Source organism: Lucilia cuprina, chromosome 3, assembly GCF_022045245.1.
Source record: "Lucilia cuprina isolate Lc7/37 chromosome 3, ASM2204524v1, whole genome shotgun sequence".
Lineage (NCBI taxonomy): Eukaryota > Metazoa > Arthropoda > Insecta > Diptera > Calliphoridae > Lucilia > Lucilia cuprina.
In genome coordinates this window covers 10,396,428-10,417,069 of record NC_060951.1, presented here as the reverse complement: position 1 = coordinate 10,417,069, position 20,642 = coordinate 10,396,428, and the positions used below count along the sequence as shown (strand labels likewise).

Below are 20,642 nucleotides of genomic sequence, written 5' to 3'. Positions count from 1 at the left end.
CGAGAGTTTTAACGTGAGCACCTGCGTTGACGGGCTTATCTCACGGTGGTCTTTTTCATCCACTGGGTTGAATTGAGAACGGTCTACCATTGCACCTTTGTTCTTCAATGAAGAACTCAGGTGGCAATTTTTGTACATTGGCTTTGACCGGTCCATGCACAAATACTTTGCTGTAGTACTCGAGCTATCTAATCTCTGACCATTTGATGGCCCCTGTTGATTCGGCAACAGCACCTAGAGACGTAACCGGTGGACCAAAGTAAGATCCATCATTAAGCCGAAGACATTCACAGGGACAATCTGTGGTAATTCTGATATGAACAGAGTATACTCTGAACAACCCAGCACACATCTCATTCATACGACACATTAAGGCCCGTCGAACCTCACATTCATCCCTTACCATATATAATTAATACCAACTCATTTCCGACGCTTAATCCCACAGCCACTTCTCTGTGGGGTATCTGTTGTTTTCGGCAACAGCACCGAACTTATTCCGAAATATTAACTTTATGCATACTCTCCATGCGAATTTGGGTTTAAACCACAGCCACTACGTGGATCCCGAAGAAACTTTAACCAACTGACCAGCAAGGACATAGTCCTGCAGGCAACCGTAGTACCAGATAATGCGTGCTCTGGTCTGACCTCTGTCAATCTATGCAAGGACTAAGCTAAGCAGTAGACCGTAAACAATTTTCCAGTTCCGGCCAGACTGGAGGTATTGACCACCTCTTTATACCCCGGGATTGCAATAACACCAAGGTGAAGGTATCAACAAGGTAACATGCCCCCGGGGGAGCTATGATAAAGACAATCGTCACTCAATAGATTACAAAATGACAGTCAAAATTGTATTTTAAAGTGTCTACTAGCCCTTTACTTTACGTGACGGTATTACTTCCTTCCATACCCCTGCAACACATAAGGCATTAACAGAGCAAATGTCGATAACACAAGGAGGACTATTGTACGTCTATCAATAGAGTTCTACAGTTAATACCAAGTTCACACGAGCAGTTGAATGACTTAATAGGCCTTTGACAACAGCAAACGTTAATCCGAACAGATTGTGCAATTCGCAGCTGAAATTTTGTATGGCGAATCATGTGTGTGACGAATCAGAGAGTGAATGACGAATAATTGCACCATGTGAACGGGGTATAAAACAAAAAGTCAACAAAAGTCGAATTTTTGACTTTTGTGTCGACTTTTGAACTCTGTATGGCGAATCATGTAATTAAGTTAGTAATTGGTTGTTGTATGAGTAATCAGAGCGTGAATGACGAATAATTGCATCATGTGAACAGGGTATAAAACAAAAAGTCAACTTTTGAGCTTTTTTCAATATTGACTTTTTGAATTTTATAGTTAATTCGACTTTTTTACTTTTTTATACTTTTATTTTCAAAATCCGTTCTTGACTTCAATTTTTTTCGAAAAAGTCGATTTTTTGATTATTAAAAGTCCATTTAATCCATCACACAAATCTTCCGTCTTAGCAATAACATTTATTTAACATATTCATAAGTTTTCGGGTGCCTCAGTCAGTTTTACATTCATGTGACATCGATTCATACCCGATGTCACATATATTGCAGTCCTTGCAGTCACTTCTCTGTGTTTCTTTTTTAATTTGACAACGTCACCAGATACCAGATATTAAGTTATTATATTTATTACACGGGCAACACATTTTTACCCCAAGAGCAAAGTATACATTTCTAAAGAATTTATGCAGCTCTGAATTTGTATGGTGAATACTTCTCAAAGAGCCTTTATTTTAAAGCTATCAGAATGGACATTTAAACTTCAATATACGATATCTCAAATCCCAGATTCGATGAAGAAAATCAGATTCGTCTCTTTTCATATTGAATCACAATTTGATTTAACTTGGCACGTTCGTCTTTTTTTACGCTATTGAAATCGGTAAATTTTTTCGCCTACACCACAAACATATAAAGTGTAGGGTATCATATGATCAGTTTTTTTCCACTACACATTTTTACACACATATTTGCAATTAAAAACCGTATTGCATTAACAATTCATTTAACTTGATAATTTTCAATTTTCTAGTTATAAAATTCGATATAATCTAAATATACTATATCGAATCCGTATATTTACGAGAATGTCCTCAAATTGTATTACAAATAGTCAAAACTCAAAGTGTTGTTCTCATTATTTTTGAATGTTACAAACATAAGAATGAGTCTGTACATTTCCCACTATGGGGGTGTATCATACTTAAAACAAATACGCCAAAAATAAATTAACAATACAATGTTAGGTTTGATGTTTTTAACTTTAACCGTGAAGGGCTTTGAAGGTATTAAATAATTTGGTGTCCACCATAGCTTATTTCTTATGAGAGTGAAATTTTGATACTAGTTGGCCAATTCGTACGCCATTTTAGAATATATGTACAAGACAAGTACTAGTCATTGTCGAAAATACAACGTATATTTTTTCGTAAAAATTACAACGGGTCGCCAAAACTTCAGGAGGCTATAACAAGTGCATGAAATTATATCGTTATAGATAGATAGATAGATAGATAGATAGATAGATAGATAGATAGATAGATAGATAGATAGATAGATAGATAGATAGATAGATAGATAGATAGATAGATAGATAGATAGATAGATAGATAGATAGATAGATAGATAGATAGATAGATAGATAGATAGATAGATAGATAGATAGATAGATAGATAGATAGAGATAGTTAGTTAGTTAGTTAGTTAGTTAGTTAGTTAGTTAGGTAAATTGGTTAGTTAATTAATTGGAAGTTTCCATACATTTACAGAACTGACAAGTACATATGAATCATATCTTAAACTAAAATTAGTAACAACATTGTTTTCATTTTCGTTACTCATTGTAATGTTTTACTTTTATTATTTAAATGTAACGCAAAATGTTTGTATATAAACTAATTATTTACTTCTTTGTTTTTTTGGGAACTTTGCTATTGTTTTAATTATAAATGTCAAGTGTCTACCTAAAATATTTAACATTCACATGTTATAACAAATACAGCAAATTATTAATTAGTAACCGAACAACACATGAATACTTTGAAAAGTAATAAGTTAAAACACTAGTTTAACTATAAATATTTTAACATGGCTATGTCAGCAGAATAATTATTTATATAATTACTTATAAATGGGCGATTTCTTGTCAAAAAATCCAACTGAAAAAACAAACCGTTAAAAAGCTTTTAAAACTCATTTGAAAATGAAAAGTTACTCACATTTGAATAAGACCATATATGACCAAAATGATCTCCTCTGAAGATTTGTGTCTAGCCTACTATCCAATAGTACTAATCCTGGTCAAAATTTAATCCAAATCGATTTTTGAGTTGGGTCTCTTAATAAGAAATACGTATATGTCATTGAAAATTGTGTATTGAGTTTGCATAATAAATTACCAAGTTTTAGCTGGGAAGTAGTTATTAAACAAAACTGTTTTTTGATAAGTCGTTTTTTATTGGTTAAAAGTGATCTATACTTGATCATTCCAAAGCAAAGGTCTTATGAACCCATACACTATAGACTAGACTATACCTTAGACTATAGTTTAGACTATAGACTAGACTATAGACTAGACTATAGACTAGACTATAGACTAGACTATAGACTAGACTATAGACTAGACTATAGACTAGACTATAGACTAGACTATAGACTAGACTATAGACTAGACTATAGACTAGACTATAGACTATACTATAGACTTGACTATAGACTAGACTATAGACTATACTATAGACTAGACTATAGACTAGACTATAGACTAGACTATAGACATGTAAGATTAGATGAATGATTTACCACTCATAGTCCTGTATCTCAAGTTAGGATACGTAATAAAAAATTAACTTCGGATTTGCTTCCACTAAGGAGTCTTATTATTTTACTTTTGTTTCACTTCAATATTAGCCTCTATTCTTCTTGTAATTGTCGGAATTATGTCTCTGGTTTTCGATTGGTTATGACTGGTGTGTATTAGTAACCGTCAGTGTACAATGATGATGATCGCTCGGCTGCGCGTGCTCTGATTAGGGAAACAACTAGCAATATTTTCCGGGGAGAAACATTGTAGCCTCGTTTTTACTTTTCTACGAAGAGACAGATTATCGCCTTGTTAGTTGAGAACTAAAAGGTTTTAATCAAAGGTAGCAATCTCCACTTTTGATATTTCTAAAAATTATGCAGTAACTTTCAAATTTCCAGCAATTTGTAACAGTAACAATTTGCAATTTTTAAACATTTTTAAGTGTGAGCTAGACTAATAGATGTACATAATTTTAGCAATTATTTTCAATACATTATTTCTAATCGAAAATACTTTAAAAAAATATATTAATTAATAATTGTTTATTCATATTTATATATGATTTTGATTTCGTATTGTGTCAAATGATAAGAATTACATTTAGTTTATAATAATAACATTTTGTTGTATTTAAAAAATAATTAAATTGTATACATTTTGAATTAATAGTATACCTTTAGCTATATACAAAATATATTCTATATGTATATATGTATACATATAAAGAAATCTTGTTACTGACTTACTCTTTATTGCATAGACCAACAAGTGCAACAAAATATTGGTCCTACACCCACTTTCAAGTATACCGATCTGAAACCGATGCTACTAGCATACCCTAGGTGCCTCGCTACCCAATCAAATTACAAAAAAAAAAAAAAAAATAACCAAAATGTTTCCAATATAGTATATTATTCATTAAGCACTATGTATGTTAACCCAGCAAAAATAAAATGAAGTACTTCCAAAATAATAACATTTTTCACCCCTCTAAGAGTAGCACAAAGCGATTTCTTTAAGTTCTGTGGGAGTGATTTTTATTGACGTCCAAAGAATTCTTCTGAATTAAACCAATTTAATTTTATTATTAATTGATAAATATGTGAACTTATTTATTTATGTTAATATTATCTGAGAAAAATCGATTGTATTCTATAATACTATAATTTCACTGCCTTATAACTTCTAAAAAAGAACATAAAAATTACTTCCTGAGAATGACTTCAGATGTAGTGAATTTGGATTAAAAAAAGAGAATATTCCTCCTATGACAAGCCTTTGTTAAAATCATAACTTCTTCAGGTATTTTTCGGTACTCCCATGGAGTAAATTCTACTTCTTTTTCGCTTCTGTGGAAGTTCTTTTTTTACTGGGAAGTATCCAGTTTCTATATGCAAGAAGTATCATTTGATCAACAAAAAAATATATAAATTTTTTGTTTAAGAAGATTAATATGTTTCACTTTCGAACGCAGGAAATTCAAAACTAGTACCATTTGAAGAACGAAAAAATAGCAAAGAGTCACCTCTTATGGATTCTCATCAGTCATGTTATAATGCTATGTTCAATCCCAGCTAGCATTTGGAAGATTGTTGGATGATTAATCAGTAAACTGAGTCATTTTTGACTCCTTTTGATGACCTCATGACTCGAAAATGAGTCATGATTGAAAACTAACGATTTGAAAAACAATGTATAGCAATCATAAATTGATCATCCTGGTGTTTAAAATATGATGGTTTTAAAAATTTATTTTGTGGTCATATTACAAGCAGTTGGAAGATCTAAAATTGTTCCTTATGTAATTGTTTTTGTTTATAATGGAATAGCAACACTTACACTTAAAAATGAATCAAAAGCGATTCAAAAATGAGTCGAAACTGATTAGAAAAAGGGCTCAGAAAAGAGCAAAAGAGTTAGCAAAACATTTTGTGTGTCCTAAAATGAGTTGAAATAATTCTCATTTCGTTTATCAAATTAAATGTATAAGTATTTGAATTTGTGTGATATTTATAAAGTCGATTTTCGGTCAACGAAATTGAAATTATATTATGCTTTAATTATAATAATTTTATATGTTTAATGATCTTCAACGATAGATAGTTGGACGACTAAACTAAAGTCTAAATAATTCCAATTAATGTTTAAAAACTGATTTATTTGAAAAAAGAAAACAATAACAAAATGTATACCAATCATAAAGAGCTCATCCAGGTGTTTGAAATATGATTGTTAATAAATTTAGTATCATTTATGATCAGAATATGAGCGCATATATTTTAATCATGCAGAAGAGTCATTAATGACTCGAATATGATTAAAAATTTCAAAAAATGCTAGCTGCGATATTAAAAAAAAAAAAAAAATACAAAAAATACTAATTGATGAGCAAAAAGTACCAAACATTTCCCCCTTATATGTAGATTCATTATTCGAACAGAGCCGTGCAGATTAAATATAATTGTTTCTACATAAATATTATTAAAATTCAAAAAATACAATTGGAATAATGAAATAGTGGAATAAATTCAACTTTTGTGGAAAGTTCCAATGAAAAGGGTACCATTTTCACCTAATACGAACATTAAGTTCACAAAGTATTCCGTATTGAAATCTAAATATCACAGATATAACTCATACGTTTTAAACATTTTAACCGAAAGTATCAAAAATTTTACCGGAATTTGATCCTATAGTGGCCTTAGTACCCAAATTCCAAAATAATACACCAATAACTTATTTTGCGTGAGGAAATATAGTATTTTTTAAATTTTATAAAAATTAGATCAATAAGATTGAATAAAATTAAATTTCCCGTTTTTCCCCTGTTTGGTACTTTTTGGCTTACTTATGGTGGTATAAAACAGGTGTCTAATAATTTTAAAAGATGTATCCAAATTATTTACAAAAATTTTATTATGTTCATTAGTTAAAAAGGTACCAAAATCACCTTTGTCACACATTTACAATCCTTTAAGGTACGAAAATATACCAGACAACCAGGTACCCTTTTAAAAAGTAGAAATAGATGCAATGTTTCTTTAATCAATAATGTTGTGTAAGATAATTAAGAAAACCAGTTTTACCCGTTTTTCCCTTTTTGATCTCCAAATATCCCAAAATCCCTTCTTAGTGGACCTACTTCTACTGTCAAAATTTCATCAGACAAGCGTATCAGTAATTGTACATCGCAGGTTAGTTAGTTAGTCAGTGGGTTAGTTAGTTACTTAATTAGTTAGTTAGTTAGTCAGTGAGTTAGTTAATTAGTTGGTTAGCTCATTAGTTTGTTAGGAAAGTATTTAGGTAGTAAGTTATTTAGTTAGTTAGTAAGTTAGTTAGTAAGTTATTTAGTTAGTTAGTTAGGTAGTTAGTTAGTTACTTAATTAGTTAGTTAGTCAGTGAGTTAGTTAATTAGTTGGTTAGTTCATTAGTTTTTTAGGAAGTTATTTAGTTAGATAGAGGCCTGTCAGTTAGTTAGTTATTTAGTTAGTTAGTTAGTTATTTAGTTAGTTATTTTGTTAGTTAGTTAGTTAGTTAGTTAGTTAGTTAGTTACTTACTTAGTTAGTTACTTAAATAGTTAGTTAATTAGTTAGTTAGTTAATTAAGTTAACCCAATTAATTTGTGGGTTAATGCCTAACTTTTGCGTTAATGACAATAACCAAGAACTCTTAAAAAAATAAAGTTTTCCAAAAATATTTTTATTTCATATTCGCTTAGGGTAGCGAATCATCCCGGGTACGTTAGATTAATATAATTTAAATAATTTCGATATTCAAAGAAATAATAACAAACGTATTTTAGAAAAACACAACAATATAAAAACCCCACACAAATGTCATTTATTTTTCAGTACTTGACTGAAAATTTAAATTCAATCATCTGTTAAATTGTAATTAATCAGTTAACTGAAACCTGTTGATGAACGCAGAACGTTGTTATTCGGTAAATTTAAGGAAAAATGAAAATTGCAATTGCATGTTTTTTAACCACATTTGTGGTGATATTTAGTGAAGGTACGAGTTTTTAAATGAAATTAAATCATTATATTATAATAAGTTATATTTAATTAAACAATTATAATTATAGTGAACGCGCAGGGTGGTAGACCCGGCTCTTATGGAGGTGGAGGAGGCGGTGGTGGACCCTTAGGTGGAGGTGGTGGAGGACCTGGTGGTGGTTATGGAGGACAAGGTGGTGGTCAGGGTGGAGGATTTGGAGGCGGTCAAGGTGGTGGTCTCGGTGGTGGTCAAGGTGGTGGTCTCGGTGGTGGTCAAGGTGGTGGATATGGTGGTCAAGGCGGTGCCGGTGGATTTGGCGGCCAACCTGGTCAACCAGGTGGTAGTGGTGGCAGCGGTTTTGGAGGCAGTGGTGGTTATGGTGGCAGTGGCGGTTTTGGAGGTAGCGGTGGTTATGGAGGTCAGGCAGGCCAACCAGGACAACCTGGCCAACCTGGTGGTTTTGGTGGTAAAGGAGGTGATGGTGGATATGGTCGCTAAAAAATAATGTAGTAATCTCGATTAAATGTTATATTCCTAATAAATTATGTTATGTTATTTGCCCTTAGGGGCAACATATTAAAAAAAGGACATGTCTTTTATATCAAAATGTTTTACGTAAAGATGCCTTTCAGTATCTTTTCTTATATCCATTTTAGTTTTCGACCAAAACTTACGCTTATCGGTTATTATTATCAACTTTTTAAAAGGTCAGTATAGATAGGGATTTTCGCCTTTTGTGCATGTGTTAGATGCTATTCAGTCCATTTGGTTAAATCACTACAAATGCTTATTAAAGGCTAATAATTGTGGTTTTTCAACTGTCGATTCTTCTTATTCCAGTCATAAAGCACCGGACAACTGGAACTAGTCTAAGGTTTAGATAGGTGTGTCAGTTTGTATTTGTATAGTGTTTACACATTTCTATAGATTAATGATAAATATATTGGACTGCAGATGTAGGATCAGAATCCAAATTTTAGTTGAAACTTTTTTCTTTGTCCAAAAATAATCATTTACGTAGAGTGAAAGAGTCATAAATATTGACTTTGGGGTAAATATTATATTCTGGTTACAAAAATGGCCTAAAAACGACTAACGACTATGTTAAACATTTTAAACTTTTCTAAAGTAAAAAAATTTTTAAAAATGTACAACTTTTTGTTACATTTGTACCACTGTAGGGTCATCGAATGGGTTTGATATATTTAGGAACATCGGAGTACCATATACCCAATGATTTTTTCCTTAATTGCCTTAAGGTATACAATATAAAATGTATGTTCAACAAATAAGGGTACTATAAACGGCGGTTTAGAATCTTTTATACCCTATATAAAAATGTTAATTTAAAATATTCGAATTCATACCGATTTTGTAATTTATTTTAAGCTACAAAATATATATTTGTATCTTCTTTGGTAAACAATATTTTCCATAGTTGATGACATAAATTTTAAATTGAGTAATTATAGAAACTTGTTCATCATACTTTTTGATTGGAATTGGGATATCAAATTATATTTGTTTGCTGTCGAAATAAACATAAAAATCAATAATAACGTATAAATCGATAATAGTAGGTAAATGCAATAATTTTTAATGGCGCAGTAGATCTAATTTCAAAATAATTTTGACAAAATTAGACAATTGTGGGGGAATTACTTAAAATGTTTTTTTTTTGTTGAAAACAATATTATAAAACGTAATAAAAACCAAATTAATTGTCTCAGTTCCTATGAAGTTGTCCATATTAGCAACACATGTGCTGTCACTTAAGGAAAAAAATCTGACAAATAAATGCCCACCCCAGCGGGGTTTCACTTACCCCTCTAAAAATAATCTCTTAACGACTTAATTTCGAAACTATGTTTTTAAAAAGCATATAAGTTTATCACTGCGTTTGCAATTATTTTAAATTATGCGAACCAACAATAAACGCAGTTGGCGAATCAGTGGGAAATCTGGAGCACATACATATTGTCCGCAAAATTTTATATTTTTTGAGTTTATTTATTCTATAATATACGCTATAATCTATTGTAAATTTTATAGTCTAGCCAAATCTATAGTCTAGTCAATAGTCTAGTCTATAAACTAGTCTATAATCTAGTTTATAGTCTAGTCTATAGTCTAGTCTATAGTCTAGTCTATAGTCTAGTCTATAGTCTAGTCTATAGTCTAGTCTATAGTCTAGTCTATAGTCTAGTCTATAGTCTAGTCTATAGTCTAGTCTATAGTTTAGTCTATAGTCTAGTCTATAGTCTAGTCTATAGTCTAGTCTATAGTCTAGTCTATAGTCTAGTCTATTGTCTAGTGTATAGTCTAGTCTATTGTCTAGTCTACAGTCTAGTCTATTGTCTAGTCTATTGACTAGTGTTAAGGGTAAAAATAGGTTCAGCAAAAAACTCACAAAATATATACTTTATAGGTGCGAAAAATTACATTATTTAAATTACAAACACAATGATAAATTTATATACATTTAAAAAATTTGGTCTTTAAGATCGTACGAGAAATTATTGTTTGCGAAGGGGTAAGTGAAGATGCGGTAAGTAGCAGCTGCATTGGGCACGTGTTTGTCAAAAATTTTTCTCAAATTTAAATGACAGATAAGTGTGTTATAAATAAAGACAATTTCATAGGAACTGATATAAAAATTGTATATTTTATTGCGTTTTTAATATAACATTGTTATAAAGAGCAAATAATAACATCTGTTACATTCAAGTTTATTTCAAGTTATTCACTCCAATTGCCTAATTTTATAAATTCAAATTTAAATAGATCTGCGCCATTATAAACTACAAAATTAAAGTTTGTTAAACATGTATATTTATGTTACTTATGACTTTGGTATATTGATTTCCATTCCACAGTTTCTTATTATACCCCTGTCCTAAGTAGAAGGGAATATATAAGATTGTAATTCTGTTTGTAATTTTTATAATATAATTTTCCAGTCCTGTAAAGTATATATGTATTTTGTGTCCTTGGGAGTCGATTAACCTATGACTGTCTATCTGTCTGTATGTATGTTTGTTGAAATCAATTTTCTGAAGACCTCAGGTATCTCCATGATTCAAATCTTCGAGACGTTGCCTAAAATCAGCAAAATTCCGAGACAACATCTGATAATTCCATCCAAAAAAAAAAAACTTTATGTGAAATGTTGTACATTGCTTTTATTAACGTGTACGTATACGTGTTAATGATTTAATGATATTGCAAATGTTAAGTATACGCCTAATTTAGAGAAGCATTTGAAATATTTTTTGAATAAGGATAAAATCGTCCATTATTTTGCCTAGTCCCCATTTGGCATAGACAACGTTGATACCCATAACTATATTTTTCTACAAAATGGGCGAAATAAAATAGTGGGCGTGGCATCTCTTCCATATCAATAATAATAAACAAACAACAACAATGCAAATAATCATACGGAAAATTTTGTTATTGTACTTGCTCTTTCATAAAAACAAAGTAGAGCAAGAACAACATCTTACGAATAAAACTTTATGTGAAATGTTATACATTGCTTTTATTAACATGTACGTATACGTGCTAATGATTTATTTACATTGCAAATATTAAGTATACGCCTAATTTAGAGAATCATTTGAAATATTTTTTGAATACGTAAAAAAATGAAATTTTTAGATGTTTTGTTATACCCTACACCACTTTAGTGCGAAGAGTATATTGGTTTGTGCTGATGTTTGTAACATACAAAAATATCCGTCCTATACCCACCTTAAAGTATACCAATCGGCTTAGAATCGGTTTTTGAGTCGATTTAGCTATGTCCGTCCGTCTGGCTGTCCATGTACACCTTGTGTGCCAGTGGAGGAGGTGACCACATGCTAAATAACTATTAAAAGTGTTATATCTCGGAAACTGGTAAAGTTACAGTCAAAATATGGCATCGACAACTTTGACATCCATAACTATATTTTTGGACAAATTGGACGGAATGGAATAGTGGGCGTGGCATCTCTTCCATATCAAGTTGATATATCTCTGAAAATATATCAGAGTCTTCAAATTTTGTCGGAGACACTTTAGTGTCAATATGATTATTTAGGACAAAAAAGGTAGGCGGACTTGCAGCAGGAGTGTTGTCCCTCCCATATTACAAAAGTTCGTTTATCTGAGAAACTATTAGAGTTAAAATCTTATTTATTGCTAAAAATATAATAACAACATTTTACCAAAAAAAATTACAATTATATATAAAAGCACATTATTAATTGATGAAAAATGTCATTTTATTAATTAAATGTTAAATAATAACAATTGAGATTTTTTGTGCTGACTTAAAAAATTTAAATCTTTTAGAATTCTGATTGAAAATCATAAAATTTTTATTGCTCGTGTTTTTTGTTTGTTAATAAAAACTCTTAAAAATACTCATTTCACGTTATTGATTTTCGAAGTAAAAACGCATTTAAATATTAATATAAATATTCGTCTCAACACTCTAAAGTCACATCATTGTCTCATCTTCGCTTACAATAAGATGAAATTCTACGCTTTCTTTATTATTTTGGTTTTGGCTTTGTTAGCAAGTGCTATGGGTAAAGTAGACTAAAAATAAAAATTGTTAATATTTTCTTAAATATTTGTATATGATTTTTAAAAGGTAATCCCAATCCCGAGCCTCTGCCAGGTGGTGGCGGCGGAGGAGGTGGCGGTGGAGGCGGTGATTATGGAGGTGGTGGCGGCGGAGGAGGCGGTGGTGGTGGTAGATAAATAGTGTCCTCCACCACATGCAGGACTATTTTTTTCTTCTTTTAAATCATTAATTTAAGTGTTAATTATTGTAAAATAATTAAAATAAAAATTATTGTTATTTTAGAAAAAAAAATTTATTTTATTTAAGTTTTAGTTTCAAATCTTAAACGAAGTAATCCAGTGTTATGATGCCAGATATAACAATAAAAAATTGTCACCGCAATGTCAAGTGTCATTTCACAAGGTTGCAGTATAATTGTTAAAAAATCCTTAGAATACACATAGACCTTGTTCACACTGGGAAACTTTTTTTTTAGAAAACTTTTAATTTTTGTGTTTGGGAGAAAGAAATATCACATCTCTTTCTCTCGCACACAAAATCATAAGTTTCTCAACAAAAGTTTCCCAGTGTGAACCAGGTCTTATCAAGCAGATTGTTTTTCAGATCACAAATCTTTCCCCCTGGCCGTCACATATTTACCAATTCTTTGGCAACCTATAGCCTTATAAATCGACTGGCACAAAGGTAGATGCCAGGGTTGTGCCTTAAACATTAGCATGATATCCAAATCCTTCTTTCACATACCCTAAGCCTTCCCAAATTTGACAATACAGACAGCTGCCAGATCACATGGCCTTAGAATACACTTATCAAGCAGATTGTTTTTCAGATCACAAATATTTCTCCCTGGCCGTCATATATTTGGCTAACTATTTCCTAATAAAACGATTAGCAGAAAGGTAGATGCCAGGGTTATACCTTGAACATAAGCAGGACAGACAAATCCAAGACAAATCACATACTTCAAGCCTCCCTCTCTGGGCAGAAGAAATTCTGAATCAGACTAGAAAGGTGCAGGATATAGGAAGTCCAAAGAATTGGAGACTTTATCTGGGCAGAAGAAAAAGACCAATCTTCTGATTGAAAACCTGCCGATCGAGAAAAGTGGCAGAATATGAAAGGTCCCAATAATTGGCGATAGAGTTAAAGGCTAATCTTCCTATTCAAACCCTGTCGACCGAGAAAAGGTTCATGATATAAGAGTCCCAAATAATTGGCAATAAAGTAAAAGACACAACTTAAAATTTCTCTAGAATTATTAAATCGAGGTTTCTCAACTTGCAGGAAACCAAAGAAATGACATGTAGCACCTGTTGTTGAGGTAAAATAGAAAGTTAGTATCGTCAAAAGCTCGCGGTCTTGATAATACGATTAACTTGTAATCCACCTAAATCAATAATAACGGTCTGGGATCATCGAACACGAAAATTTCATAGAAAATAGCTCCCAGTAAAGATCTCTATGGAATACCTGTAATCACAGTCTTTTGGTCAGATCAGATATCAAATTGAGGTAATGGATCTGTAAGGAAATCATGTACTATTCTACAGACATTCCTGTCGAAATCCATTTCTGACAAGCAGATTTAAAAACTTTCGAGAAAAACAGGCTAATCACAAACGAGTGGTGACATTTGTTCAGATCACGGAAAGCATAGTTCGAAAACATCATTAAGGCGCACCCTTGAAAAAGCCAGTTTGGTGGTAAATCACCATCAAATATTATTTCATTAATTTCGTCCACAATAAACATTTATCTGCTTCACACACGGAGAGAAATAAGAAATTGGGTCAGATCTAGGGTCAGATATAAATATTCGTTAGTATCACTAAAACAATAATCTTTTTCTTACTTCTTAAAGTTATAATGAGTCATCCTTGTCAGAAAGAATAACCATCTTGCCTTTCGAGTTCCCTTCTGTTTAATAACAGGAACTCTGTCTGATAAATAAGTTTCTTGAACTTTTCTATAATCTCGGCCCTAATTAGAGTTTATCCTTTCGTGATTTCGTCATACGCAGAATGTGGAAATGTTATCAAAGTTTCTAAAAATATATTTTTTCCGATTCCTATCCTATTTGATGTACATGGTATAATGATCAGCAAGAAGTGTTACTATGTCCTGTTGTATGTTATCTACCGATTTCACCCAGTATTCGCTTTCATGTCCTGATATTAACCTTATAAAATTCTGTCTCTGTTTCTAATATTAGCCTTTAGAGTGAGAGTTTCTTTTCTTTAGTGATGAGAGGCAAAACATTAGATGGGCTCGTTTAACCCATCTCAACAAATGTATTTCTTAATGCTTGACTCTTCGACTCAATTATTTGGTCCATGTCACTATCAGCCATATACTCATCTACTGGTGGGACACTTCAGCTTAATCGTATTACTAATCCAGCACAATTGTTTTGATAAATATTGTGTCTTAGTTGGGAAATCCCTGTTCAACATTTACATATTTTAACCAGTCATAAGACATTAGATGAGGTTATAGAAATTAAAGCTTTGCCATCTAACATTCAGCACGTGATTTTTTTATAAATAATTTATTCCATTTAAAATTCAGTATTATAGAACAAATTTTATTAAGTTCGCAATGATGGAATCTGTTGAATTTTAATTATCAATAGTGTCACAATTCTTTACAAAAGAAAAAATCCCCTAAGTTTTAGTAAAGAAGAATTATAATAGCAGATGGAAAATGTCATTTAAATTAATTAAATAAATACAGCTGCATAAATTAAAAAATTTAATAAATACTATTTTTTAAATGTAAACAATTGAGGGGTGTAGAAGCAAAGGCAGTAAACTCCATTGTTAGTTAGTCAGTTGGTTGGCTAGTTAGTTAGTTAGATGGATAGATAGATAGATAGATAGATAGATAGATAGATAGATAGATAGATAGATAGATAGATAGATAGATAGATAGATAGATAGATAGACAGATAGATGGAAAACTAGTCAGTTAGACACCATGAATGCTATGGAGATTACTGCCTTTGATTCTAAACCCCACAATTATAATTAGTTTCTTTCAGTCAGGTTAATTGCAGATAGATAGATGGAAAACTAGTCAGTTAGACACCATAAATGCTATGGAGATTACTGCCTTTGTTTCTATACCTCTCAATTATAATTAGTTTCTTTCAGTCAGATTAATTGCAGATATCTATGAGATCGTTGTAGATGTTAATTCTTAGAAATTGTTATTTTAAGTTTTGCTTAGATTTTCAAAACAAACACTAATTTAAAACTTCATATAAATAATAGGTTTAGCCACTAAATCAAACATCATTGTTCAACATTCCGTGTCAATAAGATGAAATTCTACGCTACATTTATTTTGGTATTAGCTTTAATAGCTTGTGCCTTGGGTAAGTGGGATAATTGCGTAACTTGTAAAACTGTTATAAAATATTTATCCTTTTTTCCAAAAGCTAATCCCAATCCCTTGCCAAATCCTAAACCATTAGGTGGCGGAGGAGGAGGTGGCGGCGGCGGAGGAGGAGGTGGTGGCGGTGGAGGAGGTGGTGGTGGAAAGTAAATTGTTCACCTTTTATATAGAACAAATATTGAAATAAAAGTATTGTTTAAAATAATTCTTACGATTTTACATTCGATTTTAATACGAATACATATTTACATATATACTTGGGAATTAGATCGATTAACATTTGTCGGGGAAGTTTGTTCAAGCGTGCCACTGACCACAGATCTTACAACGTTGTCAGTAAAATGATCAGAAAATGTCTAATAATCGTCTGAACTTACAAATTTTCTTTTGCAACGTTGTCTGAAAAAGCATTACCGAAAATATTGCAAGACAAAATGTGTAAGTTGACAGTATTGTTAGATATTTTCTGTACATTTTACTGCCAACGTTGTAAGATCTAACAACTGTGTATATATACATAGCATTAGTTACCCAAAATTACCCCTTAAGAATTGAGAAGTAGCATAGTTTTCTTACCCTATATACGTTACTGTAACTATTAGCTTAATTTAGGTAATGAAATACACCTAGGCCCTAATTGGGCCTTTTGTATATTCCTTTTCATAGAAAACTATATGGAGTTTCATTATCTTTTGAAGCATTTGTAAGAGTATTTGATTAATATGAATTTATACTTAAACTTATCACCTGATATTTCCCAGATGCCTTCTGGCTATCGTTAAAATGTTGATGACATATTTATTCAAATCCAATTCATGAAGTTTTGCCTAGAAGCTAGACTTGCTATAGGTTAGTTAGTTAGTTAGTTAGTTTAAAAGGAAGTTGTATATATGTATATACATAAAATCCGAAGAAATATAGCTAGGCCTCTATCGGGCCTGTTGTGCGCTCCTTAACCAGTGTCAAAGGTGGGAATCGAACCCACCACCTCCGGTCTACCAGACTAGAACACTAACCATTAAACTACCGAAGGCCACATAAATGGTTATTTGTGGTATAATTTTGTTTTGTCTTTGACGGTTTAATATTCAGGCCATTTGATTAAGTCCCGCTTACTGTAACGACAGGATTTTAGGATCTTTTAGAGGCTATTAATCTAGATTATCCGGATTATCCAGAGTAAACAGCTGCTATATAGCTGATATACTGTTCCGATTGGCTTCAGTTATAAATGATTAGTTGTGGTATAATTTTGTTTTGTCTTTGATGGTTTAACATTCAGGCCATTTGATTAAGTCCCGCTTAACTGTAACGACAGGATTTTAGGATCTTTTAGAGGCTTTTAATCAGTATAATGATTATCCAGAGTAAACAGCTGCTATATAGCTGATATACTGTTCCGATTGGCTTCAGTTATAAAAGAGTTCATTTGTATCGAAAAACTTTGCGGATAGAACTACAGTCGTCTATTGCATATTGTTCACATCTGGACTATTAAAGACCAGATCTTTTATATTATTCAAAAACATCATTCTATTATTATCGGGATATGGACTATGGGTTAATTAATAATACTGCGTTTAAAACCATTTTTAAAATCAATCTTTCCACTTCCTGAATTCTGCTATTTCGTTGAGTTTTTCCATAATATGTATTTATTACAATTATTTTTTTAGATCGGACCCAATGTGCCTTTTTAAGATGATAACATTAGTTGTCTTTATGCGCAGTATACGAGTTGTTTTTTTTCCAAGAATAGACATATTTACATTTTATATTATATTTGAAATAAAAATATTTTTTTTTAAATCTACTTAATTAGGTATAAATACCAGTTTACAATATTGTTATTACATTAGAGTGTTTTTAACTTTTCCACAATGAAATTATACGTTTTACTGATTTTTGTTTTGGCTTTAATAACCTTGACGTTAGGTAAGTGAAATTGGGTGATTGGGATGATTTAGAAGAAAATTTTTTTAAAATTATTAAACATTAATATTTTAGGTCGCGAAGTTAGTGATCATGGTCTACCAGGTCAACCTGGTTTACCAGGAGGTTTAGATGGAAAGGGTGGTGACGGTGGTAAAGGTGGTGGTAGTGGTGGTTCTGATGGCGGTAAAGGTGGCGGTTCAGATGGTGGTAAAGGTGGCGATTCTGATGGTGGTAAAGGTGGCGATTCTGATGGTGGTAAAGGTGGAAATGGGGGTGGCGGTTGCAATGGCGGAGGTGGCGGAGGCGGCGGTGGCGGAAACGGCAAAGGTGGCAAGGGTGGAGATGGCGGCAAATGCCTTCATTAACATTTTTTTTGGCAGAATATCTTATATTTCTAAATGTTTAAAATTTATGATTTAAATTGATTTTGTTTTAATAAAAAAAATGTTTCTTTTTAAACAATTTTTAATAAATTTTCTCTCATAACGCCACACATTACTAAGTAATGCATGAAATAACTAATTAATAATGGTATACTTTGTTAAGTTTTCGTTTTCGTTTTAAGTTTTCGTTCTTCAAATGGTACTTTAAAACCTTGTAATAAAATTTAACTAAAACATAGAATTTTAAACAATTACGGTCCTGATTATATGAGAATCTATAAGAAGGAACTTTTTTAAACGTTTTTCGTTATTTATATGGTACTTTTTTTAATATTCTATAAAACGAAACAAAAGACATATAGAATTAAATATTCACTGTACAAGTGGAATGGAAATCTATAAAAGGGAAGTTTTTGGTACCTTTTCGGTATTCAAAAAAGCAACGATTTGGTACTTCTAAAGTAATTGTGATGTTTTTTTTATTATATGGAATCTAATTGATTCGAAAATAAACATTTAAGGTCGTTATTGAATAAGAATCTATAAGACGACACTTTTTCGTTATTCAAACAACAACATTTTGGTACTATTTCATTATTCAAATGGTACTTTTAAAATTTTCTTTGATAAAAAAACATGAATCTTTATTATATAAGAATCTATAAGAACAATATTTTGGTACTTTTTTATTATTCAAATGGTACTTTTAAAATTTTCTTTAATAAATAAAAACATGAATCGTTACTATATAAGAATCTATAAGACGACACTTTTTCGTTATTTAAAGAACAACGTTTTGTTACTTTTTCTTATTCAAATGGTACTTTTAAAATTTTCTTTAATAAAAAAACATGAATCGTTATTATATAAGAATCTATAAGACGACACTTTTTCGTTATTTAAAAAACAACATTTTGGTACTTTTTCATTATTCAAATGGTACTTTTAAAATTTTCTTTAATATTCAATCGAATCACATGAAAATATACATTCATGATACTGACTGTATAAGAATTTGAAAAAGGAAACTATTTGGTGCTTTTTCTTTGTTCAAAAAGTAACAATTTGGTACTTTTTTCGCTCCGCAAGTGATACTTTTTGAAGTTTTTATAAAATGGAATTGAATTACATGAAATTAAATATTCACGATCCTTTCCGTTGTTCAAAAAGACACATTTTGGTACTTTTTCACTCTACAAAAGGTACTTTTTGAAATTCCTACAATATTGAACCAAACATTGTCGGTTCTGATTAAATGAGAAAATATGAAGGGGAATTTTGTGTTTTTCAAATGTTATTTTTTAATTGTCTAAAAGATTGAACCGAGAAACATAAAATTTAACTTGAAGGGTCCAGAATAAATGAGAATTTAAAAGAAACAATTTTTTTTGGAAATTGTCGTTATTTTTTTGTAAATTTTTTACTTATTTAGGGACAGGGTGGCAGCCAAGAAGGTCGTACACAATCAGGTCCAGCAGCACCTCCCAAACCACCCGGTCCATTTCCATTCCCACCACCTCCGACACCTCCTCCACCACCACCTGGCTCACAATTACAACCTCGACCAATACCGCCGCCGCCTCCACCACCTCCTCCACCACCATCAGGCAGGGGAGAAGCTGAAAAGTATAAAGACACATTTTAGACTTAATAATTTTTAAATAAACTGAATTAATTTAAAAATGCAAACCTTTAGTAAATACCAGTAGAGCACACAAATATGTCAATAACATCAGATATCTCATGTTCAGTTTCTCGAGTGAATCTAATGACTGATTTAATTTTGTTTATCGTTTTGAGATTTTTATACTTTTGCAAAATATTTGTTTAAAATATTCAATAAATTCCAAAAGAAATGTATTTTATTTAAATTTTTAAACAAACAGAGCGTTATTTTATTAACCCATTTGTCTACTTATTAAAGGGGTCCGATGGTGACGGTGTTATTTTATTAAATTTATTTATTTGTCTAGTACATTTACAATTTTATTCAAACTTAATTAAACTCTAATTATCTTCTAACAAAAGATTTGCACTTCGGGTTTCTTTATAGAAGTCCAAATACGGGAAGGGATACTACCATACTAAGCTTCGATCCCCTTTCGGATTTCATACTGAAGATTCTTGGGAGTTGAAACAGTGAAATTGTAATTGCTGGTAATTTTAATGTTTACAACTCCTCATGGCTTCGCTGCTGAACTATTCCCCGAGCACAACCATCTCGCGCAGTTTGTGTAAGAACCAACATATATCGCATGACTTGAAGGGCTCCAGGAACTTCGCAACGTTTAACAACCAGTTACGAAACGTTCAATTTTTATCTATAAAAAGGCTCGTTGGGTCGAAAACCAACGAATTCTTTCGGCAATTCAATTGTTTCGTAGGCGATAATGAATGCAATGGAATGAAAACATACATTCCTTAAAAAAAAATCGGTTTAATCAGAAGTGCAAAAGTACAATCCAATTAAGAAAGGAAGCTTTCAGAATTTGGC

The 20,642-nt window shown here is 31.5% G+C and overlaps 4 protein-coding genes and 1 long non-coding RNA gene across 6 annotated transcripts; 4 read left to right on the top strand and 1 right to left on the bottom strand.

Annotated features, from left to right (window-relative positions):
- The first annotated feature begins 7,724 nt into the window (after positions 1 to 7,724).
- Positions 7,725 to 8,436, top strand: LOC124418942 (acanthoscurrin-1-like). The gene is made up of 2 exons (XM_046946944.1): positions 7,725 to 7,873; positions 7,947 to 8,436. The coding sequence occupies exons 1-2, from the start codon at positions 7,819 to 7,821 to the stop codon at positions 8,354 to 8,356; spliced, it is 465 nt and encodes a 154-aa protein (XP_046802900.1). The 5' UTR covers positions 7,725 to 7,818; the 3' UTR covers positions 8,357 to 8,436.
- Positions 8,437 to 12,293: 3,857 nt separating this feature from the next.
- On the top strand, positions 12,294 to 12,699 carry LOC124418943 (putative uncharacterized protein DDB_G0287183). The gene is made up of 2 exons (XM_046946946.1): positions 12,294 to 12,435; positions 12,501 to 12,699. Exons 1-2 carry the CDS (start codon positions 12,378 to 12,380, stop codon positions 12,608 to 12,610), a joined length of 168 nt encoding a protein of 55 aa, XP_046802902.1. The 5' UTR covers positions 12,294 to 12,377; the 3' UTR covers positions 12,611 to 12,699.
- Positions 12,700 to 15,647: 2,948 nt separating this feature from the next.
- LOC124418944 lies at positions 15,648 to 16,054 on the top strand. The gene is made up of 2 exons (XR_006940323.1): positions 15,648 to 15,810; positions 15,874 to 16,054. It is a non-coding gene; the product is annotated as an uncharacterized LOC124418944 (long non-coding RNA).
- Positions 16,055 to 17,654: 1,600 nt separating this feature from the next.
- Positions 17,655 to 18,221, top strand: LOC111677750 (putative glycine-rich cell wall structural protein 1). 2 transcript variants are annotated; one of them, XM_046946945.1, is made up of 3 exons: positions 17,655 to 17,765; positions 17,838 to 17,921; positions 17,979 to 18,221. In XM_046946945.1, exons 1-3 carry the CDS (start codon positions 17,711 to 17,713, stop codon positions 18,128 to 18,130), a joined length of 291 nt encoding a protein of 96 aa, XP_046802901.1. In that variant the 5' UTR covers positions 17,655 to 17,710; the 3' UTR covers positions 18,131 to 18,221. The 2 variants fall into 2 exon arrangements, with proteins under 2 accessions (XP_046802901.1, XP_023294706.2); XM_023438938.2 differs by having other exon boundaries at positions 17,838 to 18,221.
- Positions 18,222 to 18,863: 642 nt separating this feature from the next.
- On the bottom strand, positions 18,864 to 19,987 carry LOC111677762 (putative glycine-rich cell wall structural protein 1). Its single transcript, XM_023438950.2, has 2 exons — positions 19,839 to 19,987; positions 18,864 to 19,767 (listed from the first exon to the last, which is right to left on the bottom strand). The coding sequence occupies exons 1-2, from the start codon at positions 19,891 to 19,893 to the stop codon at positions 19,577 to 19,579; spliced, it is 246 nt and encodes an 81-aa protein (XP_023294718.1). The 5' UTR covers positions 19,894 to 19,987; the 3' UTR covers positions 18,864 to 19,576.
- Between the last annotated feature and the right edge of the window lie 655 nt (positions 19,988 to 20,642).